The sequence below is a fragment of the Branchiostoma belcheri genome, unplaced genomic scaffold (assembly GCF_001625305.1).
Source record: "Branchiostoma belcheri isolate BF01 breed outbred unplaced genomic scaffold, Haploidv18h27 scaffold44, whole genome shotgun sequence".
NCBI classification, from domain to species: Eukaryota; Metazoa; Chordata; class Leptocardii; order Amphioxiformes; family Branchiostomatidae; genus Branchiostoma; species Branchiostoma belcheri.
Window position 1 is genome coordinate 2,332,823 of NW_017804065.1, and position 11,688 is coordinate 2,344,510.

At 38.4% G+C, this 11,688-nt stretch overlaps 1 protein-coding gene across 1 annotated transcript in view; it reads left to right on the top strand.

Annotated features, from left to right (window-relative positions):
* The window catches only part of LOC109478515 (mucosa-associated lymphoid tissue lymphoma translocation protein 1-like), an 18,690-nt gene extending 7,441 nt beyond the window's left edge, over positions 1–11,249 (top strand). The window contains exons 9-20 of the mRNA XM_019780114.1: positions 649–780; positions 1,364–1,504; positions 1,864–1,893; positions 2,438–2,644; positions 3,635–3,812; positions 4,471–4,551; positions 5,176–5,297; positions 6,078–6,227; positions 7,553–7,710; positions 8,394–8,438; positions 8,980–9,078; positions 10,219–11,249. Coding sequence (XP_019635673.1) covers positions 649–780; positions 1,364–1,504; positions 1,864–1,893; positions 2,438–2,644; positions 3,635–3,812; positions 4,471–4,551; positions 5,176–5,297; positions 6,078–6,227; positions 7,553–7,710; positions 8,394–8,438; positions 8,980–9,078; positions 10,219–10,512 — 1,637 coding nt within the window. The 3' untranslated portion in view covers positions 10,513–11,249. The remainder of the gene's footprint in view (positions 1–648; positions 781–1,363; positions 1,505–1,863; positions 1,894–2,437; positions 2,645–3,634; positions 3,813–4,470; positions 4,552–5,175; positions 5,298–6,077; positions 6,228–7,552; positions 7,711–8,393; positions 8,439–8,979; positions 9,079–10,218) is intronic.
* The last annotated feature ends 439 nt before the right edge of the window (positions 11,250–11,688 follow it).

Consider the following 11,688-nt stretch of genomic DNA (forward strand, 5'->3'; position numbering starts at 1 on the left):
CCAAAATTCGTGACCCTAGCATGTACAGATCGCGAGATATCAAAACCGGAAGTTCTGCTGCAGTACCAACAGAAGCCGCCAGGGGACCCAAAATCTAATCATTTCTAGCTCTCATGAAGACCTACTCACCTACCAAGTTTCATGACAATGCATACTAAGCTTCTTGAGTTATGCTGTTCACAGACAGACAGACAGACAGACAGACGGACAAACGCTACTGAAAACATAACCTTCTTGGCGAAGGTAAAAACAGGCCTTGGCATCCTATTATAGCCCCAAATGCTTTGATTGGAGCCATGAAGTCAACACAAAAGGCTGGGATAAAATTTGAAACAATGAATTTTGAACTTTTAACCAAACCACTGCATTAAAAGATTGAAAAACTGTAAGAACTAGGAAGAAAAGGACTTTCCTCAACTGTTGGGAGCAAAATATGAGCATTTTTTAGTTGATTCTGAACCAGAATCTTTTTTTTTTTTTTGCAAATCAGAAAAAAATGAAGAGGCGAATCCGAGAACCAACAAATTAAAATTGGTGTGGCCTAACGGAAAGAAAAGTACCCTGCGAAGCTTGTCTCTGAAGTAAAACAGAAAAAGACTGATGACAACTTTACTGGAGACACAAAACCAACAGATTATCTTTTTCCAGGTATCCCAGAGATTGTGATGCCGCCAGTATCGGGAGATTGTGTTCTGGGGGGGACGGCTAAGTTCATTTGTGAGGCCCGAGGGCACGGACAGCTCATCTACCAGTGGTACAAGGATTACAGACCTGTCCCTGGTATGTTGGCTTTCAAAACATTTCATAATGGTTTATTAGTTAAAGGTGCTACTGTAGTTGTGTCAAGATGTATAAAGAGTAACATTTGCAAAGCAAATGCATAATGTTTACTTTGAAGTTCGTATGTGGTCTGCTCTGTTCATTCTTACTCAGACACATTCATATATACATTATATATAGTGACAGGAGTCTAAATCCCTCCTGCTATAAAATTGCAACATGATGTAACCCAGCACCAGTTGCTATGGTGATAGATGTCTGGTTCAGGTCTTTGACCTTTTGTGTTTGGAACGGAAGAGGAAACAATATACTTAGTCTAGTCAAGGAGGTTATCTTTTTTAAACTCCTTGGTCTAGTAATATTTTCCTTCAGTAAACATAAAAAGGGGGATCCTCGTACTTATTTGGTAACATGTAATACTGTTATTCCTAATATTTTCACGGTACTTTTATGTTTTCTACTACATGTACTGTTTTCACAGTGACTTCTGTACCGTGGACTTATCATTAACCATAATTTTGTCAATCAGTTGTCTTGATATGATGAAAAGGAAACAATGCTTAAATTCTATTTTTTTCTCTAGGAGGGGACCGCAGTGTTCTATGGATACCACAGGTGACGTTAGACCTGCTCGGCTCATACCAGTGTCGGGTGTCGAATTCCGCGGGGGACGTCATGTCCAAACCTGTGTCGCTCAAGCTGCCAAAAGACGACTTTCCAATGGGTGGGTGGATTTAGTTAGCAGCAGTGCTAAGAAACAGATTGCCAGGAAATTAAAGATGTCAGACTTCACCCCTATACCCATACTGCTTTGCACCAGAATCTTCCATTCCCACAGACAAAAGTACATTTGTATAATCGATGAGTTCAGAGGATGTGTGGCATTGCTGCATGTATTTGGGATTGCAGAGATACATTGTAGACATATTAGACACACAGTCAGACATACAAACAAACAGACATACCAAAAACTATGCTTTATTCCCTTACAAATTTCTGACAAAAGAAAGCCATTTTGCATCTTTAAACTTTGACAACATGTTTAACATTTTTCACCCTTTTTGTTTTTGTATTATTTTGCAGGCCCAGAAAAACCAGTTGAACGATATTATGGTAGGTTACAAAGTTGTATTACATGTATCTTACAATTAAGAACTTACACCTTTTGACAGTTTCATACCATTAATATCAATTATTTTATCTCATTTTGCCAATTTTTGGACAATACAAAGTCTCAGAATTTATAAAATGTGTGCATGACATGTAACAATTTTTTGGGTTACTACTAACTTACTAGTGAATTCTTTCATCAGTGACAACTTGGAAGAATAAGGATACTAACCTCCAAATTATCTTGTTTACGGAGTGGCCTAATCTCGCGAGAGCGCGAGACTAGGCCCGGGACTTGCATCGGTCTGTCGGGTCCCACCCCCCGCTGCCTCCCTCCGGAGTAAGGGTAGGCAAGTCTCGGGCCTAAGTCTCGCGCTCTCGCGAGATTAGGCCACTCCGTGAACAAGATGGACTGATAGCCATCGAAAATTTGGGGGTTAGTATCCTTATCCTTCCAAAGTTGTCACTGATGAAAGAATTCACTAGGAACTGTATCTATACGTGACAAATGAATCTCTTCAACGATAACAATTTTTTGTTTTTTCAGCTACAGACAAGGTTGCTCTTGTTATCGGCAACCAAGATTACCGCAACCAGGATAACCTGGAGGCCTCCATCAACGATGCCTACACCTTGTCCAACATCTTAAGGAATGAGCTGGACTTTAAGGTGGTGGCGCTGACCAACCTGGACCTGCAGGACATGACCAACGCTGTCCAGGCTTTCTGTGAGCTGCTGGACGAAGGAGTTTATGGTAAATTCAAATTTCTTATACATTGTATAATTAATTATATTGTATAATTAATATTGTACATTTTTATATCATCCTGGGCTGTTCTGCAATGTGATAACTAGTGGTAAAATGCAGGGTTCTATTTGGTATTCCAAGTGTTCCATAGAATAACACATTTTGTGAGCGCTGAGTGTGTACCACCTTATCAAATATCGACTTCGGACTTTTTTTGTTTAGGGACACCAAATTTTGACACACATGATCACAATGACTGCTGACAATTCCAGACATCATATTATCAGCAACGTTTAAATGCTACAAGAAAAAGATGGGTGATATCACAATCATAATAAACAACACAGGCTAAAAACCTCCTTCCTGAAAGTCCATTGGTCAGCTGGCACCACGGTATAAATGACCTAGACAACAACCTGTTAATACTTAGTCTAGTAGTAGACGATACCACACTTCATTCACCCAGGTATGTTTCATTCCCTACAAATACTGCTAAAATGTCCCAAATCACAAATTATGTTTCTTTGCGGTCTCAATAACTATCCAAGTACCAAAATTCAAACAAATCAGTCCAAAGGGTCGTGTCAGTTATACAAAAAATACCAAAAACAGTACCTTCCCGTGGAAGGATATCTGTATCTGTATAGCTGGTATAACCGCCTTTCAGCGCAACACACCAGCTTCACAGGCACGCGGCGCGGCGGCAGCTGGCTACATTACACCAATGAACTTGTTACACCTAACCTTTGAACATCTAACTCTAGACATTGTTTAAAGCAATCCAATGATAATGCCCCTACTGTACTTGGTGACAGTGAGTTCTACTCTGCGATAGTTCTAGGAAAGAATGAATTCTTGAACACCTCAGTCCTTGGTTGATAACTCTGGTACTTGATTAGGCATGGCTTAATTATGTATCTATTATTAATATATCTCATAAAAAAACTACTGTATGACAGTGAAAGTTTCAGACTCTGTGTGGTCCTTGTGTGGCAGGTGTGTTCTACTATGGAGGCCACGGCTATGAGAACAGGGGACAGCAGTTCATGATGCCGATCGATGTGCCCACCACGTACCGGGCGGCTGACTGCGTGTGTGCTCAGATGGTGCTGAAGAAGATGCAGGAGAAAAGCACGGGGCTAAACCTGCTGCTACTGGACATGTGCAGGATGAGGTGAAGTTTGTGTGTTTGGCATTATAGCTGGTACACCACCTTTACACTTTAGGCCACACCAATTTAATTTGTTGTTTCTCGGATTTTTTCAGAAAAAACATGAAGCAACAGGGCGAAATATTAAAAGAAAAAAAAACAGGCCAAGGCACCCCATAATAGTTGGAAATGTTACAATATGAGCCATGAAGTGAACATACCAGGCTGGTTTATAATCAAAGCAATAGATTTTTAACTTTTAATGAAACAAAATTGCATTGTTATGTACATTGGAAAACTTTAAGAACTAGGAAGAAAGGGATTTTCTTCAACCGTTGGGGCCAAAATATGTCTGAGCATTTTGCAATTTTTAGAACAAAAAAGAAATTTTTTTTTTTTTGCAAATCAGAAAAATATGGACAGGGTGATCCGAGAAGCAATAAATTAAATTGGTGTGGCCTTACATGCAAACAGTTTGATCTAAATGTTGTGCATTATAAGTTTTCTTGTAGCTTACCACTGGGTGACCTATGTGTGGATTAGACTATAACCTCCTTGATCCACACTTAAAACAAGAGGATAAGGATATAGGAGAGGACTGTCTGCCACCAGGTGTTTGCCAATCTATTTAACATTTATTTAATGTTTGCTTCAATCTTGTACATAATGTTTGCTTCTACAGGAATAAGGACTGTTCCCAGCCACCCACAGAGGAGTGGGACATCGACAGGCCCAGAGGGAACGTGGTGTTTGGCTTTGCTACGTAAGTCTGGATCACCTTTCTGTGATTTTATATATTTGTTGTTTCTCAGATCTTGTGAGAAAAGAAATGAAGCAACAGGGCAATAAACAGGCCTTGGCATCCTATGATCATACAAAAGCACTTAGTCATTAGAAGACGTCAACAAAGCAGGTTCAACTTGGCTAAGATATTATTCAAACAATAAATTATAAAAAAAAAACTTTTATCAAACCGCTGCATTGATAGATAATAACTAGGAAGACATTCAATGACTTTGGTCAACTTTTGGACCAAAAATATAAAGTAAGTGAAGAAATCAGAATTTCAAAGTGAAGTGAGCAAATTCTAGAATGACTGTCATTGTCATTAAAATTGTGTGACCTAACATATTTTCACTTTTCACATCCTCTTATGTATTAAGAAAAATCTGACTAGTCCTTCATAGTCAATACACTGTACTTAAAAAAAAGGCTTTATCATTATTGTGAAGTACATGTAGCAATAATTATTGTGCTGACTACTGTATTTAGAAAAGTAATATGTACATGTATAATGTATGTATGCATGTATGTATGTATGTATGAAAGTCCCATAACCGCGACGGTCGTAGGGGCATATATGATACCCCCTCTTTTTCTGATATAGTTGCACGAATGCAGAGGCGTTTGAAGTACACGGAGAGAGAAATGGGATCTTCATGTCGTACCTGAGGAGGCACATCACCCAGCCACTAAAAGTCACACACATGCTGGAGCAGGTCCAGAAAGGTCGGCATGTTTGTTTGTTTTGGTTAAGAAAATTAGGTATTAGAGGAAGAAAGTACAAAAAAATGTAGTTTGGTGCCTAATGGTTTAGTAAAAATGTTTTTTGTTATATCTTTTGACCTCATTTGTTGACGTCTCTCACCATGGTACCTGGTGTTGGGTTATATAATGTTGCAATTTTATAGTAGGAGAGATTTATACTCCTGTCTCCATATAAATGACTGTATTTGAGTTAGAATTAACAGAGCAGACCACATGCGAAGCTAAACATTGTGCATTTTCTTTGCAAATCTTAATTCTAGTTTGTCAGATTGTATTTGATCCCTGACTTGATGAAGCAAGTTTAAAATGCAATTTCCAACACAAAAAATTGTACTCACCTAAAGTTTCCACTGTACAACTGCAGTCTTTGTCAAGGAAAGAGCAATCCACCGCTTCTGTGACGTCACGCAGATAACACACGTGACTCAGTGAGCAGTGGATCATAGGTTGCAGAAAGTCTGTGGCACCCCCCGTCATTACAACCATCCCTCAATAGAGACGGGGGGCGCCACAGACTTCCTGCAACCTATGATCCACTGCTCACTGAGTCACGTGTGTTATCTGTGTGACGTCACAGAAGCGGTGACTGGAGTAACTGTTGTACAGTCGAAAATTTGGGTGAGTCCAATTTGTTGTGCTGGAAATAATTATTGCATTTTTAAGTTGCTTCATAATGATTTCAGTTACCATCACAGATGAACTTTCAAGATAAGATCCCTGACTGTGCTGTTGCCCACACAGGTGTTGGACAGGACAAACAGGCGTCACATGTCCAGTTCCCACAGATCAGTTCAGACCTGCGCGAGGACAGGACGTTACGGGACCCGATCAGCTTCCACGGTCACACGCAACAGTTCTGTGTCAGGAACCAGAGGTGGGCGGCGGCACATGGTAGGTCTTTACTTTTATTTTATTTTCCGTCATTTTTATACAGGGTGGCCGATTAAGTGATTACACTTCTTTTCAATGGGGCCCTGTTTTACACAACAAAACACAACAGTCACAAAAACAGTAAAATAGGGATACAGTAAATGATAATGGCAATAATAATAAAGAAAAAACAGTAACTAACCAATAACATTAATAAATAATGATAATAACAAAAAGTACAAATTGCCCAGTCCAGTCATTGTCCAGTCCAGTTTGTTGGCATGGAGGGGTCAGAGGTCAGGCCAATTTTTACATCTCATTTTAAAAGTAGACATGGACGGGCAGGTCTTTTATCATGTGGCAACATATTCCAGAGGATAGGGCCTATATAGGAGAACTTGCACTTGCCACATTCAAGGCACACTAAGGGCAGTTTCAAGGATACAAATGTAGGTCCTTATAATAGTTTCACTATGTTAGGGTGCACAGTCAAATTTGCCCAAATGACCTATAAGATGACTATATTAAGGCCAAATGAAATCAAATACATGCTTCCTTATGTTTCCATTTAACGTTTAGTTGGTATACATATTACTGTAAATCACTTTATATTTTGTGGTAGCAAAGTTTTGCGGTCTGAGAAAAATGGAGATGTTTGCGGAACTACTATATGTGTAGTAGGGTGATACTGAATGCCTGACGTGTTGTACTTTATTTGACGACATACCCTGTTACCTGGGAAAACACACATCTCAATGCGAAATCTCAGTGCAAACATTTGGTATACCTATTCCAAATTCGGTATCTGAGAATTTGGTATCTGAGAATTTGCACTGAGCACATGCAAAACACTTATCATTCTGTGGGACTTTTGGATGCCTGTGTGATAACTGTGTTAGAACCCCATGTGATAAGGCTAAATATCACACCCTTATAACTTATTGGGGTCCAGGTATTACATGAATACCACTTACAACTAGAAGAGTAACATTTTCAAAGCAAATGTATAATGTTTACCTTCGGATATGGTCTGCTATAATATTAATTCTTACTCAAACACATTCACATACATGTACATGTATATGGTAACAGGAGTCTAAATGCCTACTGAAAAATTGCAACTTTATGTAACCCAACACCAGTTACTATGGTGACAGACATCAACAAAAGAGGCCATTGGCCAGGTCAGAGGTTAGTGTTTGGAACAGAAGAAGAAGAAATGGAGCAAAAACAATATGTTTTCCTTCGGTAAACATAATTCTTCAGTAAATGTATTACTGGTTGCTCCTTGATATTTTAGTCATTGATAATGGCAGTAGCACCTAAAACTTTCTCTGTCTCTTCAGAGCTTCCAGAGGCCATCAACTTCGAATTCCCGAGCTGTGGAGTTCACGTCAGGCTCGGCTTCTTTGCAGAGTTCTCCAATGTCATGGTCATGTACCTGACCGTACTGGACCTGGGCAAAACACAGCGATGTCTCCCGTCTTTAAGGGACTTTCCTCCGGTACGTAAGCAGTTTGTGAGCCCCGGCTTTGTACTGAGAATCAGAGAATTGGGTGGTTGGTTCATTCAACCGTTTGGGTGTTAAATACAGTAACTGTTACAGATACAGCATGAAAACCAAGCAGATGTCAGGAGGGAAAGAGCGGCTGAATGAAACAAGATTAGTGACACAAATCTTTATCACACATTGCGCATCTAAGTCCTGTCTTACTAGCATTAGTCCAATCCAAGTCGCGAAGGTGACCAATTATTTGAGTCACATCATAATCACAGTGTCACATTATACTTCTACTGCAGCTCAGTGTGAAATGGAATAAAATGAAGTGGTGATGATGTACATGGCCTTATTTAATTCTAAGCTGTGTTAATATAATGTTGTAATTGTTGTCAATGTATTTATGTTTTGTACATTTGTGTAAATGTGTGTCATGTGTGTCTTGAAACACCACAGGAAGAATAGCTGCAATACAGTTTTTGTAAGCTACATGTAAGTGTGGATCCCAATAAAGTCAAAGTCACATTATACCTAATAGTAGCTATTCCCATATTGGCATCCGGACAGCTTTTTTAAACATCATTTCTTGTTTAACTGACAATTCAATTTACTGTTCTGGAAATGAAGCAAAGTAACATGCATGACTGGGTGAATGACCAGACTATGATTTGAAATCTTTCCATTTTCAGGGGGTTGAAATTGATGTCAAGTTCTCGAACAAGGACAAAGTTGAGGTATGTGGGTAAACTTGGTCTTCTTTTCTTCATCCTGCCTCAGTGTGGTTTACATTAACACTGTTGTTTGTTTGGTTGTTGAAAGGCTGGCATGCACTTTGCCTGAGTGTGGATTCTTCTTTCTTTCTTATACTTGTATCAAGCACAGTCATCTTCAAATCCGAAGGACTACCAACTTGAAGATATCAAGAACTAATTTGAAATTCTAACTGTAGTAAACAAGAAATCAGAAATTTCAAACTTCTTGGAAGTACATGTACATGTAGTTAAACTTCTGGGAATTGTTTGTGTTAATGAATTACATAGAATGAATTTATTACTCATACAATTTATTATAATTATTGTATGACTTACTTTGCTATTAGTATGATAACACATTCATACATTCCAGGTTACCACATTCTTTAACCCGGAGCATACTGGGCTAAAACCCGTCAATCGAGTGAAACGTACAAACCTACCATAAATTAGTGCCCCCCAAAGCAATACTTCCATCCCAGAAGTAATAATTTATCATTCTTTCTCCATTTCCCTTGTACAGGACATAGGTTGTTGCAGCAACATCTTGACTAACTTTCCAAACCCACCAAAGAACATCAACTGTGTCTTCACGCGAGTCATGGACATTCAGAAGATCAGGGTTTGTACTACCACTCTTATATATGATACTAGTATACTAATTGTTTTATTGCAAGTTCATGCCCGTAGGCTAATTGCAAATACAACAACAACAATAATAAGCACAATCAAGTAATACTTAACTAGACACAATAAATAAAAGCTACCGTAACTACTGGGTTTGACTTCTTTGTTGGAGACAGAGGAAGACAAAAGATCCCACTTTTTCTGTAATGTGTGGGTTTTCTGACGTTAAGAGAAGAGTAGTATTCTTTTCATCTGTATATGTGTGAAAGTTTTTCTAGAATTTTTTCAAAGTTAAATTCAACTTACGAATATATAGCCTTGCTGTCTGGAATTAAATTAAGGCTACCTAGGGGTTGTAGTACATTGTTAAATGTACATGTCATCGGGGATGTGGAATGGACCAGTGTAAAAGGAATTTAGCCTCCCCGTGAACATGTTAAAGAACCCAACACATTTCTCTAATACAGAAGAGATGCACAACATGGTACATGTATGATTTAAAAAAGAAAACAATCACTTCCTTAACATGCACTTAAACATGTGCCATGCCCATGAGTAGTGAAACTATATATAAGGGCTACTTTGTCCAATCAATGATCAGCTTTGATAATGGTATGTTCCGATGAAAGTTTCCTAATATTATGTTCCAACATCATTATAATTATTAATATTCCAATTGAAAGTTAATAATATGCAACGGTAACACGGCAACAAATAAAAAGTATATTTGTACTAGAAAGATACCATTTGCAAAGCAAAATAATGCATGTTTATCTTCGCATATGGTCTGTTAATTCTTACTCAAACACACACACACACGACAGCAGTCTAAATCCCTCCGACTGTAAAACTGCAACATGATGTAACCCAACACCAGTTACCATGGTGACAGTCGGTCTGCTTCAGGTCATTGACCAGGTCAGAGGTCACTGTTTGGAGAAGAAGAAGAAGAAAAAACAGCAAAAACGATATGTTTTCCTTAGGTAAACATAAGAAAGTATCCCAGTACATCGGATGGACCAGTGCGGGCAGACATCACAAATACCTGCTCAGCTCCGATTTAACCTGCACAAACCTGCATATGCCGGTGATATTGTGTGTGTGTTCCCTAACAGTTATAACTCTGTTTCTCCAGGGTGATAACCTGGAGTTGTCCCTGTTCCTGGACTACGTGATAGATGGACGGGAGCTACAAGAGAGCCACCCCATCCTCATCCCCAAACCTCTCGTCTCCAAGATGCCCATCTGGCAGAACCCCCTGCCTCCACGCCCCCCTCCAGGCTTTGCCAACCCCTCCTTCCAGCAGTACCCCCCTGAGTTCTACCCCCCTCAGCCCTACCCAGAATATCAGCTGGGCCCCAGGATTGCAATGGAGTCAGAGTGCGACTTTGATGACAAGTCGCTAGGCGATCTGAACCTCAATACTTAGGGTGCAGTCGCTATGTTTGATGAATTGTTTTTTCCTTCACTGGAAAGAACGTATTATAAAATGTAGTAAAATACAGTACAGCTTGCACTGTAAGAAAGATATTATCAGCTTAAATTAAGTAACTAAAGGTAAAATTGTGAATGGACCAATTCTGTGAGGACCCTTTCTGTTGTACATGTGTGTCAAGCAGATTATTCTTGAGTCCTGCCTTCATAGATTTGCCTTTAGACAGGATTTATTTGTAGTAGAGTCTGTAGGATATTTTTTTTATTTAGTCAGTTATGTACATGACTGTATAAGACATGTACCTGTAGTCTTGATATAATAAAAATATGATAAAATAATAACTTAGATATTGCTACTTATTCTATTTTTAACAAAATACCACTAAGTAAAGCAATTTTAAGGCCTGTCTGTCTAATTTTAATGTTGATGAATCACACTAAATTTCATGATATATTATTAATATTGATCAAATGCTTGGTACACTATGTCCAGCCACTGCTTAATATGTTTATCTATAAGGACCATTCATATCAGTCTACAAAGACAACGTTTTGTCATCTAGTTAGATAATACATTTTTCTGAAAAATAAATTTATAGACAGTTTTTGAACCCGTCTTCTTTTCGTGTATGGTGACATTTCTATTTAGAGTTGTTAAGTGTAAGTTTGCATTGTGGGTTTGTTGTTTTGATATTCATTTCCTAGCATCATTTGTAATCATATATTAATGATGTCATTGAAAATAAAAATTTCAAGAAATACGATAGTGTTAGTAATGGCATACAATTTATTTGCATGCAAGCATGGCATTGCATAGAAAAAAATCCATACCATGGGAGAAGTGTAGTAATACATGGACGTCAATGCAATCTTTATACAGCAACTGTCATACATGGATTTGTCGCAAAGAATTAGTTTTTAGTCTTATGCCATCACATTTAATATACAAATATTTGTTTTGTCCTAGTTTACAAAATCTAAGGTACTTACATGCATATGTATGTACACCAAATACCTGCACCTACCCATACAATATACAAATTGTACACTGTATATCAGCCTCTATCAAAAGTAGCATTTATGAAGACCTCCATTTTCCACAAAATTGCACCTTGCGATTATATCTTCTCCACTACATGTATTTACAAAAATATGTCTTTTTCCACAATCA